This window comes from Centrocercus urophasianus, unplaced genomic scaffold (assembly GCF_019232065.1).
Source record: "Centrocercus urophasianus isolate 14NV4802_14NV808 unplaced genomic scaffold, USGS_Curo_1.0 seq_11, whole genome shotgun sequence".
Taxonomy (NCBI): domain Eukaryota; kingdom Metazoa; phylum Chordata; class Aves; order Galliformes; family Phasianidae; genus Centrocercus; species Centrocercus urophasianus.
Window position 1 is genome coordinate 44,394,482 of NW_024884253.1, and position 17,098 is coordinate 44,411,579.

General features: G+C 37.3%; 1 protein-coding gene across 1 annotated transcript in view; it reads right to left on the bottom strand.

Moving 5' to 3' along the window:
* LAMA3 (laminin subunit alpha 3) overlaps window positions 1–17,098 on the bottom strand; it is a 115,385-nt gene that overhangs the window by 68,224 nt on the left and 30,063 nt on the right. Inside the window, exons 9-20 of the mRNA XM_042836931.1 lie at window positions 14,688–14,778; window positions 13,551–13,682; window positions 12,154–12,216; window positions 10,831–10,872; window positions 10,566–10,703; window positions 9,615–9,749; window positions 6,948–7,082; window positions 4,553–4,690; window positions 4,044–4,090; window positions 2,577–2,676; window positions 1,639–1,691; window positions 1,208–1,313 (exon numbers count right to left, since the gene is read on the bottom strand). Of these exons, the coding sequence (XP_042692865.1) occupies window positions 1,208–1,313; window positions 1,639–1,691; window positions 2,577–2,676; window positions 4,044–4,090; window positions 4,553–4,690; window positions 6,948–7,082; window positions 9,615–9,749; window positions 10,566–10,703; window positions 10,831–10,872; window positions 12,154–12,216; window positions 13,551–13,682; window positions 14,688–14,778 (1,180 nt within the window). The remainder of the gene's footprint in view (window positions 1–1,207; window positions 1,314–1,638; window positions 1,692–2,576; window positions 2,677–4,043; window positions 4,091–4,552; window positions 4,691–6,947; window positions 7,083–9,614; window positions 9,750–10,565; window positions 10,704–10,830; window positions 10,873–12,153; window positions 12,217–13,550; window positions 13,683–14,687; window positions 14,779–17,098) is intronic.

The following is a 17,098-nucleotide window of genomic DNA, read 5'->3' on the forward strand; positions in this document are numbered from 1 at the left end:
AAGGTTTATTTGATAGATCTGTCTTTGTTTTGTTGGGTTTTTTGGTTGGTTGGTTGTTGTGTTTTTTTTTTTGGTTGGTTTTTTTTTTTTTCACTTTGCACATATAAAATAATTGCTAAAAGTGCATCATGCTTTAAAAATAAATGCCTTGCATCATCCTTGGACAGGTGTAAAGCCCACTGAAGACAGTGAAAGTGTTTTCAATAAACTGAACAAATTCAAATCCCAGGTGGGGCAAGGAAGGACGGGATCCACTGATGTGGCCCTACAGCCCTAAAGATACATGGCAGAGTGAGTATCCTTCAAGAGAATGACTGCTTCCTTTATATCATTGCTATGCTGTGCTTCAAAACACATTGAGCCTCAGCCTAAAGCAATACACAAACATATCAGAAAAAAATGAAAAAAAAATATCAGGGTAAGTTTTTAATCTAACAGAAGACTTCAGAAAAGTGCTCAACAGAACAGAGAGCTACCACCCTTACAAATGATGCCTACAGGAAAATCAAACATCCCTTGCCCTGTGTTCTGATAAGAGTAAGAGAAGGAATGACCTTCAATTACCTTATCTCTTGTCTTTTACCTATGACACTTAAGTATTTTCCTAGGATGAAGTATTTTGATGAGTGTTATGTATCTCATTATACTCTGTACTGAATTTTAACTCCTGACTTCACCGAAACCCTCTCAGAGTGGGAGGTATTAGACTTCAAAATGGATTAATGAGATGAGCTTCATCAGTGAGGCTCAAGCACACGTGCAGAAATGAATGCCAGGCACAGAGTGTAGGATTGCCCAAGTTTACACTGATTCTGCGCTGAGTAACCTTCAGCAGCTCCTTGTGCAATCACACAAATGGCTGTGAGAACAAATCCTCAGACAGGTGTTAGTAAACCAAGGTACAGGGGATGGAGAGACAAAAGATGATGAAGTGAAACAATTTTTCTCAAGTTTGAAAGTCACAAAACTTCTGAGAACTACAGCAGTAACATCTGCCTTGCTCTTTCTCCTTTTGGAAGACAAAGGAAAATTTTCATGTGCGAAATTCATTCAGCTCAAACTGAGACTTGCACTTCTGTTACAAGCAATAGTACAAAATACAGTGCAAAAGTGATTCAGTAAGTAAATCCACATCTGAAAAAATAACCTATGGAATGCCGAACGCTTCTGTGTTAAATGCAAGTGTGCTACTAGAAACATTTTTTACCTTTGCAGCCAAAATAATTTTTGTTTTCAAGAGCATAATAACCAGCTTCACAGGTGTTACAGAAATCTCCACACACATTAGATTTGCAGTAGCAACGTCCAGTTTCCTACAAAGAAAATAATTTAATCAAAAATGTTTCAGCACCTTCTCCAGAACTTCATTCTTTCAATACTTTGCATTCACTGTAATTGTAAAGAATAAAAATTGCTCTAATCTCAACAAAGAAGTATTATCTGGACATAACTTTTGTTATTCACGAAGTTTAATGAAAAGATGAGAAAATCTCTATGTTTAAGATGATTAAGAATGTTTAGAATTACGATATCAGTAGTCACTTATTGTGTCATAGCAATTCTACCTTACCATGTGTTACAGTATTTTATCTTTATAGAAATCATTGAATTCATGGCTTTCTTAGAATTTCACTTTACCTGCCGACACTCCCCAACTCCACTTTGTGTTCCACTCACATCGCACAGGCATGCTGCCCAGGTGAAAAAGAAAAAGAAAATCTGCATTTCATTTTTCCAAGATACATAGCAGGAAAACAACAACCACTACCATCCTTAACCTGCAATTTTGAGTCGTAGTGCAACATGGGGGATTTTACTCCGGAAGGTTCAGAACAGCAAATGGATACTGGCACAAGGTGAGAAGAAAAAGCAAAGAAGAATGAAAACTTGTGCACATGTGCAGTTAACTGATGTATTTTAAAGAATTCTAATTGTATCTAATAAAAACAGTCTTGAGTTTGGATTTGGAATTGCTTTCTTTCTTAGAAACATTAAGATAATTGAAGCAAAACTGTGTCTTTCACCGTGAGTGGCAGTTCCTATTTTACAGTGCTACTTTGGGACCAGCACAATTTCTCATATGAAATACAGATAAAGAAAATGTTGTGGGAATGAGCCATGCTGACCTAGAGGTTTGGTGAAATCCAGTACTAATTTTGTGACTGAAATCAAAGATGACCAATTACATGAGAAGTCTGGAAACCAAAATCTGAGATGCTTGGACTGTTAAATATTGAAAATGAAAGATGTATGCACAAACTAGGAGATAATAATAAATGAATAAGAACCTACTTTCTCAAAATAATAAGCCAGATTCTGGTCTCAAGCTTTAAGTCCAGAAATACTGTAAAACTGCAGTAAGACCATACGAAGCATAAATCATTGCAAGTCAGAGAACACTTACTGTCCCTTGCTGTCACAGGTAATTAGGTGTCTAAATTAAATAATGTGGAAAAACATGCTCTTAACAAGTTGAAAAAGGCACTGCGCAGCAAAGGCGGCTACAGCTAATAAAGATATTTTCAAAAGAATAAAGCACATTTCATTACCCAAAGAAAAACATCGTGAAGCCATACCTGTACATCCCTCAGGGTTTTCTTCAGCCAGGTTCCAGTACAACGGTTTGCATTTACTGCATGTAGGACCTTCAACGTGCTGAAGACATTGACAATAGCCCTAACGACAGAAATGAGTTAAAAGAAATTCATCTGTTTCACAAAAACAGCTTTTACTGTTTTTATTAACAGCAAATCAGGCAGCTTACTGACTTTCACAGAAGCATGGAAACTGAGGCAGATTCAGACTTCTTGGATTTTCTTTCTCATGCTATCAGCACAGGATTGTTTCAGACTGCTTATTTTTCCATATCTAATTACTATAAATCTCCCAGCAGATGCACTTTGCAATACTTTTATGGACTTGTTAGAACTGCTCTAAAGCATTAACTGCTTTGCAAAAACTTTAAAATACAATTTTCCTTAAAAGTAGTCATTAATTTTCATGTCTTTTTTCCTCCTTTCTTGGTCTCTTTTTCTTAGGAGGGTAGCGTAGAAAAGACAGCAGTAATGTGAACCAATTCAAATTAAAAACGTTAATATTACCAGTAATTTTTTCAAATTATAGTAATGGCATACTAATAGTAGATATGAGGTCCAATTCTTTCTGTAGAATTGATTTAGGCACATTTTTATTTCTCTCCATCATATTTTCTCATATTCTCCATTCATAAATAATTGAAAAAATAATTATTAAGAGCTAAATCATATTTTTCTGAGGTAACAACAACACTTTTTACTCCTATATGCATCTGTTCTCACAGACAAGCAGAGGCAAATACCACTGAATTCTGTTTTTCATACCTTCTTTTTTCTATCCTTTTCCGTAAAGGAGTCATGGATGTCTTTCAGCAGTATTATTTGCTCAGATATATCAATACTGTTTCCAGGGAGTAACTATCTTGCATATGGTTAACTTAAAGAAAATGTGGAAAACGCACACAAATGTGTACATGAACCTAACTCTTCCATCTGCCAGTCTTCATCGCAACCCATATGTATGGGTTATAAGAGTTTCTGATCCTGACTGTGATTTCTGATAGCATGCTACTAATAACCATCACAGTATTGAAAATGATAATAGCAGAATATCAGCAGTTACTAGGAATAATTTTTTCAAGAATAATTTGGTGCTAAAATGCTCTATATCAACCCAGAATCAGACATGCACAGGCACGAACGCATATCTGCATGTATATATTATGATTCTAGAACACCGAATACATAAACAATATGTATATTCCACATTAAAAATATAAAAAAAGAACAACCACCATCACCCTCAGGAAGGAACGGCAGTGATACAATCAAAGAGCAAAACACAAAGGTCATTTCCACTCTCACTCTACAAATAAGTCTGTGTAATTCTTTCGCAGTCGAAAATTAGGCTTCAGGCACTTAGGCAATGAAGTGAATGTGGCCAGCAAAGACCTAGACTGTACATGAATTGTTAACAGATACTGCTCTTTGCAGCAACAGAATACTTACAGAATGAGAATCAATGCTACCTGAAGGGTTACATTCACTGTTGACTCCTTTATGAAATTTAAAAAACAAACAAAACATTAAAAGATCTTTTGAAAAACAGCTGTGAAATACAGTAATGGAAAAGTACGATATAACATTTGCAACTTTCAAAGGGCTCCTTAATCCAGTCACCCTGTAGTGACTTAAATACTTCAAGACCAACAGAAGCCTTTTATAATGGTTATTCAAACATTTACTTAGCCTAGTTTAGACTGTTTCAGTATGCATTGCAGTCACTTGGAAAAATATAGCATCAACCTACAACTGAGAGATATTTTCTTAGAATAACATGGAGAATGATGAATGAATTCATCTAATGTGCACACCTTGTGACTCCCTATGGGGCCCTCCCTTCCCACACTTCAGCAAGTTTCTACGAAATTCCACAGAGCAGAATGCCCAGGAGAATCCCACAGTAAAAATGGGGGGAGATATGAGTTAAATGGAGGATTTTCCATCTCAAGCATTACCTTCACAGTAGGGGAAATTGTGGGCTGCAGAAATGCACCTGTCACACTGTCTCCCTGTAATGCCCGTTTGACACTCGCATTGCCCCATCGTTGGCTCACATATGCTGTGCTGGGAACCACGAGGAGAACACTGACAAGCTACAATACAAAACAGTGTCAAAAATATTGGTAGTGTTCATCTTGTACATACCAAGCAATAACTTTCAAAAACTCTATTACTGTAGAGGTTTTGAATACTTCATAGAGAGTTCTTCATTGTTATTTGAAATTAGTAATTCACAGGGTTCTCAGCTCTGCTGGTAGAAGTTGGAGATGGTCTGTTCCATCCTGACACTGTTTTCATCTTATTAACAGGAATAAGTATAACTGATATGACAGAAAAAAGGAATGTCAGCAAAAGGGACCTGGACAGGCTTGAAAAGTGCGCCCACATGAACTGAGTGAGGTTCAAAAAGGCCACGTGTAAGGTGCTGCAATTGGGTTAGGGCAATCACAGATTGTGCACAGATCCTGAGAACTCATTGAGAGTAGCTTTGCCAAGGAGAACTGGGAGGTCCCAGTGAACAAAAAGCAGGGCATGAGCTGACAGTGTGTGCCTGCAGCTTAGAAGGCCAACAATATCCTGGGCTGCATCAAAAGAGAAGTGGCCAGCAGGGTAAAGGAGGTGATTGTCCCCTTCTGCTGTGCCCTCGTAAAGCCCTATCTGGAATATCGTGTCCAGACGTGGGGCACCCAAAACAAGGAAGACATGGAGCTGTTGAATCAGGTCCAGAAGAGGGCCTTGAAGAAGATTAGAGGGCTGGAGCATCTCTCCTATGAGGACAGGCTGAGGGAGCTGTGGCTTGTTCAGCTTAGAGAAGAGAAGGCTCCACAGACAACTCACTGTAGCCTTCCAGTATTAAATGTAGCTTATAAACAGGAGGGAAATATACTTTTCACACGATCTGATAGTGATAGAACAAGGGGGAATGGTTTTAAATAAAAAGAGTGAGATTTAGCTTAGATGTTAAGGTGATTTTTTTTAAACAGAAAGGGTAGTGAGGCATTGGAATAGATTGCCAAGAGAAGCTGCAGGTGCTGCATCCCTGGAGGCGCTCAAGGCCAGGTTGGATGGGGCCCTGGGCAGCCTGATCTAGTAGGTTGCAGCCCTGCCCATGGCAAGGGTGTTAAAACTGGATGGTCTTTAATGTTCCTTCCAAACCAACTCATTCTATGGTATCTGGAACTATAATCTCTTTCCCACCATCTTTGTTCCATCTTGGTTTTGACTTTGTTTTCTCAATCTTCCTACAGTTGTGGAAAGAACAGGGCAAAATCTTTCCTGAATTCTAGACCTGCACTTAAAAAAGAATGGCAAAATACAGAATATACGTGCTCACTACATTTTTGCATCTGAGGGGTGAGGAGACCTAAAGCAAACTTTAAAATGAACTGTGTAACAATCTTACTGTTTCAGCACCTATATAACACATACGGTCATAATGTAATGTAAAATAAAGTAACACTGTAGCTCAGGAAACAAGTTTTTGCTCTGACACGATCTGAGGCTGAAAAGAAATGAAATTACTATTTCAGTAATAGGCCTATCTCTTAAAAAGGAATAACAAACCTGTAGGTTTATTTTTTTATTATTTTAAAATTATTGTGATTATCCACATAGTTCATTAATTAATGTTGCTCCTTTAGTATCTACATTTTTCACTTCTAGGAAAGAACAGTCCTATTCAGAATGTTTAGGTAGATCGTTGTTTTAACAGCGGCATCTGCAGGTTTCATCGTGCCTGCTGTAAAAACACACATGGTCTGGGCCTGATCAATTAATACACTCAGGCAGAAGAAAAATATTGATATTGTGGAAAATTTGCAGGGTCAAGCCTTTCTAGATTAGTATTTATGGCACAGTTTTATCACTTGTCAAGAGCATATACTAATGCAATTAGAAGTTTACAAGACGATGTATCAAATATTAGAAGGCCAAACCAGTTGCAATGAAACTTATACTCTTGAAATGTAATGAGTCAGAACACCCATTAAAGCCTAAGCTTTAGATTTCATGTTTTGAAAGAGAGGTACAAATGCACCAAGGCCAAACACTTCTGTGCTTACATTAATCCAACTAGTACAGATAATAGGAACAGCAATTTGCACCAGGGAGGGCTACCAGAGCGTGCGCCTGCCTGGAAACTGGCTGGATCTTCAACAGTTCATCTTCTATAATTCTATGATTCTATGACTTCCAACAGTGTTCCTGTTGTCAGCTTTGAAAAGGAGGAAACTATCATGCTTACATAGGTTGTTTTATATTGAATATATTCGAGAAAAAAATGATTTCCTTCTGTACTGTATGGTAATGAGACAGCAACCCCTCAGCAGAAAAGGAAAGGCTGTTACTCACGCAAGCAGCTGGGATAGCTGTAGTAACCTGGAGCACACTGGTCACATCTAAATCCAGCATAGTTAGTATGACACTGACACTGTCCTCTAAGATCACATGTATTGTCCAGTGAGCCAGTAGAGTCACAATTGCATTCTGCACAGAGGAAAAAAAGAATAGCTGAATAACCTGAGGGATGCATCTCTAAGTAAGTAGTTATTTTAAAATAGAATTTGCCAAAAAGAAGTCACTTTTAAATGTCAAATAATCATGGGGAATCCAGACAAAACAGTTTCACCAAATATAAATATATTTAAATAAATGTTTATAATATAATTGCCTGCTCGAACACTGATAATCATGTTCTTCCTGAAACTCTATGGTATACAGTTTTTAGATCTGTTCTTATTCCTTACAAAATATCTGTGTAAGGAACAGAAATGCATCTTAAAATTGAAAGAAAAGGCACATGACAGAAGTACTCAACATTTTTAAAAAATAATCTCTGACAAAAAGCAACTACAAGGCTAAACTAGGTCTGATGCCTGAGAATAACCTCACAAGTATGATACAGCAGGCACGCTGTAAGACTTAACTAGCTGGATGGGTACTTCCCTTGGATTTATCAGTTTTAGGCTAATAGTTCTATCATAGATAAGACCTGTTATTTTATGGAAATGATGCTGGAATTTACACAAGTGAACATTTTAAGGTACATGAATGGGAGCCCATCTGGGAATCCCAGTTGCTAAGGTCTGCAGTTAATCACTTGTATTATACAGCTAACAGAAATGACTGTCTGACAGAAATACAAAACAAACGCTGCTCAAGTACTATCTTTCTGTTCCATGTTCATATTCCCAGTTTCCCCTTTCAGTTCCTCCTTTACTGCAGCCAAGGATATTAGGCTTTGCTGTGTTTACTTCAAAGTATAATGGAAAGACACAGGATTTGCTAGGAAGTTAGCATAAGAAAAATATAAACATTAAAGCTTTCAAAATCATCACTACCACAGCTGTCTACTCTCAGCTGAACACTATATAATGTTTTCTCCTTATTTTAACTGCATTAATTAGTTGAAAAGCATTACTTTGATTTTTGAATGGGTTTGAATACTACAGATTTCAACAAGGCAAGATCAGAGAGGCCAGTTTTAGTTACAGCAGCCAAGAAGCTATCAGAACTGCCTCCCTTCAGAATATGATAGCTCCAAGGAGTATCAGCCTGGGCTGCTCATCTTCGACCACAGTCTACAGCATGCTGCATTAATTTAAATTTGACTAACAGCAGCTTATTTTAATAGAACAAGTTGCGAACAGCAGCAGTTTTGAGTAATACCACTGGTTGTGTTTTCAACTATTTTGCCTGCCTTCTGCTATTCATTTTTGCATGCTTTCTTAAACTTTCATGTCTCTTCTCTGCTTTTGTTGTTAAAAATTTGAACATATTCAATATGGATCTGATTTGCTTTAAGATTTCCACTTAATTCAGTTCAAAGAAAAAAATTACAATGTTTTAAAGCCCACTAAGCATGGTGCATCAACACAAAACTTGATTCTACGTTTTTCATTTTTTAAAAGCTAATCTACTCCAGACCATTAAGATACAGCCATGTTGTATTATTTTATTCTAACCATTGTGTTTGGTAACACAGTGCAATACATCTTTGAGAGTGCTGAAAGAATCTAGCTATTTACTGGATATAAACAAGTACACAAAGTCCAAAAAGAAGATTGTCATAGTCTGAAATAATAAGGAAGGTGTCGAATCATGATGTTCTATATAAATTCTGTACAGGAAATTAAGCATCAAAATTCAGCAATATCTTACATTCTTTTTCAGTGTAAAATCCACTGATCATTGAACGGTTTAAGATCAATGAAAAGATCATCAATTAAAGATCATCAATTTCCACTCCCCTGCTACTGTTGGGGGCAGGGATTATCAAGAATTACTGAGGATTAAGGGTCTCTCTCATTCACTGCAAAGGCAGACAGAATATAGAGGCAGATAGGACTCGATGGTACCCTCATGAACACACAGAAGTATTATGCTTTTCAACAACACACTCCCTTGGTATTGATCAATTTTCCTTTCATGTAAACAGTAGGCTAGTCCTTGACATCATATACACTGGTAAAACCACACAGAGATCATTCATGCTTCACATTTATATGTTCAAGGCCTGCTATATGATGCTAAAATGAGTAAGAAATCACTGTGAAGGGCAAAATGTCACTTTCAAATTTACAAAAGACACATTGTGTGAGGAACTAAACAGATCCTCTGCAAAAGTAGATCAGCTCTCCACAGCTCTTCTTTTTTTTTTTTTTTTTTTTTTTTTTTACCATGCCAGTTCCTTGCCAGTAATCAAGTATTTTCTGTTGCTTTAGGCCTCCATTATTAAAACAGTTTTCATATCTTTTAGTTATTATTAAGACAGCTGTGCTAACTGAAGCTGAATCAGTCTGATTACGAGAAAAGCCTGCGTAATTCCCTAGTACGGAAACAATGCCTGGAGTTACTGCTTAGAGAATGAAAATGCATGAGGATTTCACTGTAAAAAAGAAGAGTGTCTTGCTCACTTAGTGCTGTGAATACAACTTCAACCCCCTTCAACATTAAAAGCATTGCAGTTAGCCTGTTCAGGGGTCTGTTGGATTCCATACATGCAGTCTGCAACCTTACCTTCACATACAGGGAAAGAGTGGTGGCCAGGCTGACAGCTGTCACACTGAAGTCCAACTACCCCTGAGCGACAAAGACACTTTCCAAGAAAATCACAGACTTCAGGCTGGGTACCCACTGAGTTACATTCACACACTGCAACCAAGAAAAGAATTTTCAGATGCAGTCTCTAGAGAGCTCTCTTCTTTCATCTTTCAAAAACAAAAACAAAAAAAGAAAGAAAGAACAAAAGAAAAAAACATTCTCTGATGGTCAGAATCTTTTCAGGCTGTCACATTTGTTTCTTATTAGCTTTTATTGATTGCTCATCAGTAGGAATTAGTATTGAGGTAGATATTAATGAAAATCTATTAAAGAAAGAATCTGGCTCAAAGTAACTATGGAGTTCGATGCCAGTGCAAAAGCACACAGTCTGTCCTCACTCATGGACAGACTCATCAATCCTAAGTGGTGTTTCAACCACTGAAAGCAGTTCCCCCTTCTCTAGGCTAAAATTAAACAATTTATGGTTTGCGATTTACAGTCTCAGGAGGGAAGGGTTAGTAAGATGCGTAAGAAGGCAGTACAGATAATTAAAGTACTCTAAAAAGAGACAGTTTTCTGGTGTTGATACATCAAGCTGCCCTTTCTCATCAAAGTAAAGTTACAAACTAAAATTAAATTTTAAAAAAGATAAGTAACAGAAATGCTTCAACTGGTATTCTAGATATCATCAAGCATAAGTTAACTGTAATCTGATATCTGCATCATAAAATAGTCAGCAATCAATTAATAGAGGCATTTTTAGTTAGGAATCACTCCTTATCAAATTTTTCTTCTTTTTTGACTTCCATGAGTTTTGGGAGAGTTTGCTATAAACACATCTCCTCGTCAAAAGATTTTCATTTCTCAGTACAAAGTATGGATCTTTATTTTTGGATACAGCTGCTGAAAGGGAATGTTTTGGCTTACCCTGGCAGAAAGGGTAATGAAAATAGCCAGTTGCACAGGTATCACAGGAAAATCCCTGAAATCCAGTTCGACATCTGCACTGCCCAGTATTTCCATCACAGTCGCCACCCAGCACTCCTGCGCCGTGGCACTGGCACGCTGGAGAGAACATTGCAAAGAAAACATCTGCAGTGTTACAAATCTTACAGTATTTAACTTGAAAGCCAAATGTTGGCACTTACACTGGACATCCGGCTCCAAGCATAAAAGAAACTAGGGAACTTACGCAGACACTGGGGGCCAAAGTATCCTGCTTTGCAGCCACCTTCTAGTTATAGTAGGAACAAAAAGACAGAAAGGAACAGAAGTTAGTACATGAAAATATGCAACTCCTCGTATTTTTACAGAGAAAATGATATTGGTCCTTAGTAATTATTGCTACTGAGCTAACAAAAGTATTTGTATGATTCTTACACGCAAATCTCATTAGAAAAGTAAATCATAATCACAAGCTTAGTCTGAGAGCACTAACTCTTCAGGTACAAAAATTTCCATTTAAAGACACCCACCTTTCCTATGCCTTCAGACTGAGATACTACTGTTGAAAATGTAAATAGTTTTAAGACCTGTTTTCTCCTGCATACTTTTCCTCGTTTTATCATTGCAATTTTTTTTCTTCTTCTTCTTTATTTTAAACATATGTAAGAGAATATGCAACAGAGTATACCTTAAGTCTATATGATACATTTTTGATGCTATCCAGGGACGATAACTGTCTACCCAAAACTAAAGCTTTGTGAGCTATAATACTAGCAGCAGACATTTTCAAGGGATTTAGAACTTGTAAATGGACGTGCACTCTCTACCTATCCCTGCTTTGTTCTGTGGTGTTTTTCTGGGGGGGAGAAGGGGCAGAAGGATTTTGGTGGGTGTGTTTTGCAAAAACTAGTGGAAAATCAAGTGGAATTATGTTGCTTTCAGGATATTACTAAGTATTCTAATATTTGTTGTTGTTGCTCGTCTGTTTGATTAAGTTATTAATCCTGAAGTATATTTCAAGTAGTCATTTGTTCTGGCACAGGCTGTGATGTCTTAGTACTGCAGTATGATGACATACGCTAAAGAACCCACCGAGGCAATCACTGTATTTCAGACAGCTTCGGGGTGGGCTAAATAAGAAATACTTATCCCTCAGAAATGCAAGTTCTTTACTGCCAAAGGCAATGTACAATTTGCCAGGTGTAAGAAGACAGCCTAGAAACAGAGGCCAGTTAGCCCTAAGAGATTTACACTGCAAAGCAGCTGACAAGTGGTACATGTCAGAAAGCCTTGATGGATCTGTTCATGAGTATTTAACAAGATCTTGTCAGGATCTTCTGCAGATGTTTGCCGGAGGGTCGCCAAACTTGTTTCTGATCCATAACTTTTTTGGAGCTAACCTACTAAAATGTTTAATATGAGTAAGACTATGTAATGAACTTCTGGTAAGAAAAAAGGCGCTTCAAAAGATAAATAGCAACACTGAATAAATCTTCCTGAAAGAACAAGCGCTACTGAAATAATGAAAATTGATTCAAGTGGGAAGATAAACAAAACACAAAGAACTTGCCTATTATGTCACCAGCTATAGCATCTCTTGGATTTGGAGAAGTAAAAGGATAAACAGGAATATCTTTAAAACAAAAGAAACAATAAAGTATAGTTTAAAGAGATGCACTTATTTCAGTAAAAATCATGACAAATTATAAAGTACTGTCCTGTCGAGACGAAGAGCATGATAATTACATGACTCAAGCAATCAATTACTGTTTTGTTCTCTTTCTGTTAGGAAAGTCTAAGAAACTTTTAACTTTTGTTCTCCAAATCAGGTAAAAGTCTGTCCACAAAGAAACACATGAAAGGCCAAACATCCTTTGGAAATGATAGTACATTGCTTTCCTGCTCTCTCTGTTTTCATACAGAAAGCTTTCTTGTTCTTGACAGCATTAAGAGAGTATTTGGGGAACTACATATTTATTTCAAAGTTTTTATTTCCAGTTGAAAGTTCATCTCCTGCTATTTGCCATTATGACTCAGTACCCAAAACCCCAGAATCTGAGACAAAATACTCTCACTGTTGCATTTTTAGAATCAGATCACAGAGTCATAAGCTTTTTTGCAGTAAACACAATTCCGATGTTATATCACCTTCCTAAGGGGAAAACATTTAATTTTCTCAATTGCCAATGCATAGTTTTAATCTGTGCTAAAGTAAAAATCAAATTTTCAATTAATTAATGACATTTGATTTTGTTCTGTTACCATTTTCAATAAACGGAGGCACTCAGCGTTTGTGTGACATTTTTTCTCATGCATTTATTTTCTTTGGCTTTACAAACATCTTTCCCTGAACCAACTAAATCTCAAACAAACCTGTAGCCTTCCCTTCAACCACATTATCTGCACTTATCTGCAGTCCAGCAAAAGTATGAAAGCACCACTGACAGCTTTATGTTCTGCCAGGAGGGCCTTTCCAACATTATGCAGGTGGTAATTTACAACTATTTTAAATTATTTCTAGAATCTTCTGAAAGCCCACAAACTTGGTTTATTAGGGTTGCAAGTTCCAAATCCTTTGAGACCTAGAAAACACAAAACCATTTTCTCCTTTTTCTCTCCCTAGTAATAGCCTACTTTCTAGTTCAAGTAAGTTATACATAATGACCCTGAGACACATTTGAACTGCTCCAATGGCTTTAGGATTGGAATTCATGACTAAGGGACAGAGAGATGTCTTGCACGAATTCTGAGAATGCAATATAACCTATTTGATTTTCAGGGAACCACTGCTTCGTAAGTAAACCAGACTCTTCAGTGTTATGACTACTGATTTCTCAGAAAATGTGAACATGAAAATCTGAAATGCCAGATGAATCAAACAGATGAAATAAATCAAGTGTACGGAAAACAGTCCTTTAAAGCACATTTACAATGCAAGAGAAGAGACATTTTTATTTTCATACTTACAGATACAAGATGGAAAACTATAGAATCCATCAGCACAGTGTTCACAGTTTTCTCCCTGGAAATTCCACTTGCAGAAACAGCGGCCTGATCCTTCCTCACAGCCCTCCGCACGCTCCAGATCACAAGGGCAAGCTAAGCAAGGATAAGAAATTTAGTACTTCTTGGAAATGAATTAATTTGTCTTCTGGAACATTGCAACATGGCATTATAATGTTATTTACAGTTGTGAGTATCTCCTCATTTCAAGAATTAACACCTGCATGTCATTTCATATTTCCCCAAGTACTCTATATCATCAGTTAATCTTTACAACACCCCTTAGAGGTGAGATGCTCTTAGTGTTCAACTTTTTTAATCCAGAAAGCTGCACTTTATTACATTATTATTCTGCATAGCATCTATTTTTTTCTGTGGCTTCTGCTCATCTCTCTCCAAAGTCTAGGCTGAGCATCCACCTTCCCTTACACATCACATGCAGCATTACAGTAGAACTTTCATCACTGTTTGACCTTCCATCCATATCAAACACAACAAACCATAGCTTCCTCCTACTTAACACAAAGCTCCATCAGCCTGTTCGTAATTCGGCTCTTCACTCTTATCTATACTTAGCTCATCTTTTTTAAATGTTACATTAGCAATTATCCCATTGCACTACTTATTACAGATGATTCAGCACTAGATAAAGTAGGAGCAACAATCCTTAGAACCTTTTGAGTTATAAAATAAAATTTACAAGTGACTAAGAGCCAACAGAGATGTAAATAAGAGAGCTAAGAGAAGCAAAGTCACGAGGTTATGAGATAAGAGTGGCTTCTCAGAGGTCATGCCAGCTGTGGGGTGTAGTTGATCCTACCTCCTCAGCAGCCTTTTATGGCTTACTTCCTGCTATTGTCCTGCTGCTGGCCTGAAGCCACACGTGTTGAGAAGAACATCATTGAGGGGGTCTAAAGCAACACAATGTCTTCGCAGTTCTTTTCAAATATCTTTTGAGCACTTTTTTTCCCCTCCCAAAAACATGCATCCCCTGCACTTGTTATATAAAAACAAAAAAACAAAACAAACAAACAAACAAAAACCCACTAAGCCAGAACATCACTACCACAATGAGAAGATACTGAATACAGAAGACCTTACATATACAGCCATCAGGAGCTCTTGCTGGAACACCATAAGGACGATAGTAACCTTTTGCACACTTCTCACAGTTAACACCAGCTGTATTATGCTGTGCAAAATAAAACAGGAGGAGAATATGAACTAAAAAAGGGAACTTGGAAGGAGAATTAAGAAACAATAACATCCTTAACACTCTTCCTATACACAACTAAGAAAGGATCATCTCAGGAAAAGGAAAAAAAAAGAAGTATTTACACAATAAGTACAGCATTTGTCATTTGATGTTCTTTAACTACTTCATCTGTACAGCTTTCTGTATTGCAGTACTCTCATATAAAGTAGCCAAATTGTAACTTCAAATTATGAAAATGAGCTACTTAACAGAAAATAATTTCAATTTAGTAATAAAATTCCTCCTTTTTACACTATCACTATATTTATTTTATACTGCTTTCTGTTTTGTTTTTTTGCAACATGTACATCATACAGACAACTGCATGGAGTTTTCCTCATGCTATTATTTCTTATGAATACACTATATCCAATATTAGCAACCTCAATATAATCCAAAACCTAAGCAGTCTACATGAAACACAGACAAAATAGTTATTCCATTACAAAAATATGCATCTCTACAAATATGTTTTAGAAACACAGAAAAAAACATCATATGTATTTTGAAATACAGTAAAAATACATCTCAGGTGAAAAAAAGTCCTGAGTTAAAAAAAAAAAAAAAAAAAAAATTGTAACTCCTGTAGTAAAGCTCTCCCTCGTGGTGAAGGTGACAGGAGCATGCACCAGTAATGGCGTTCATAAATTGAGTAATTAGGAGTCACAAAACACTGGCGGAGTCAGTCTCATGAGCAAGGGATGAGAGAAGGTTGTAAATTTTGCTTTGGAGCAAGCAAAGCAGCAGACATCTGCCCTCAGCCCCCTCGTGCTGTTTAGTTCCTCCTCAGGGTGTGCTGCAACACATGGCTGCAGAGACTAAATGGTTCAGCTGGCTGGGCAGCTGATGAGCAGGGTACTCAGTACGTTGCTATTGCGGTTGGTGTTCTCAGATTACTCAATAGTCCTAGTAGTTGTGCCAGGTGCTTCCTCTAGCACCTCCACAACTGAGTTACTGCTGAGAAAGGCTAACAGTAGATTAGGGAAGGTGATCCTCACATCTCACAGTAGATGGAGACACATCAGCTGTTGCAACACGTAGCCTGGCAAGATCCAGTAACACTGCTTAAGACTGCAGAACTACTTGAAGATTATGCAGCAGTGGACTCAACACATTGCAGGGCATGTTCTTCAGAGATTCCTAACACCCTTGGCACATTAGAGGCCTCATCCTGGACAGAGCTGCAGGTGGTGAATGCCATTCTCTGGGTCGGGTGATGAACATTGGCACATCTTGTTGATAAGGGTCAGAAAACACAACACCACCACTGATACTGCAATAGGTGTATTACAGACTGCCTGAACAAGAAGGTGGATGAAGTATTTTTTTTTTTGGCAGCTAATCTTGCAATCACAGGCCTTGATACTCAAAGATAATTTTAACCATCCCAATGCAGCAGAGAGTAAGCAATTCAGAAGTTAATTTTACTTTATCAAAGGCAGTTTTAGGATGCAGGGGCTTATGAACCTGAAGGAGGAGATACTCTGTTCAAGAAGACTCCCACAAACAAGGAAGAACTGGGAGAACATGTGAAAGCTGAGGGCAGCATTATGCAGTGACCACGAGACTGAATTTTAAGATCCTGAGACATGCAGGAAGGACTAACAAGATAAACCTACCAGACAGCATGAAAAAGCTGTGCACAGAAATGTTGACTAGGAGAAAAAGAACATTTTTTCTGCTCATGCTAGTAAAAAATAGTTCTATTATCTTCTGATTGCTTTTTGGACAACACTTGATTATACTGTGGTAATAAGATGGAAAACACCCCTTTAAATTTTACTAGATATCAATTTTTTTTTTTTGCTTCTTAAATACAGCCATATTTTCAAATGCACAACATGGTAATAGATACAAATCATTATTTGTAGGTTTCATAGGAGAATAGTCTTAATGATAATTTTCCCTTATCATCATACTTCTGAAGACTCAACAACAAAAGCAAGACAGATTTTTAAATCTCTCTGGCTATATTTAACCCAGAAATTACAGACAATTACAAATTTATATTGGCAGAAACCTCAGCAGTTCAGGTGATCCAACCTCACTCAAAGCACAGATAACGCCAGGATTAGATCAAGCCGTTTAGAGTTTTGTATGATCTTTTCTGATGGCAGTCATAGTACTATAAAAGTTACTTAGGATGAGAAGGATTCTTTTACAAGAATGTATTACTCATTAATGACATATAGTGTGAAGTCTCTGACTCCAAATTGACATTTGTTGGTCCAAACCAGCCAAGCCTCTAAGGATGCTA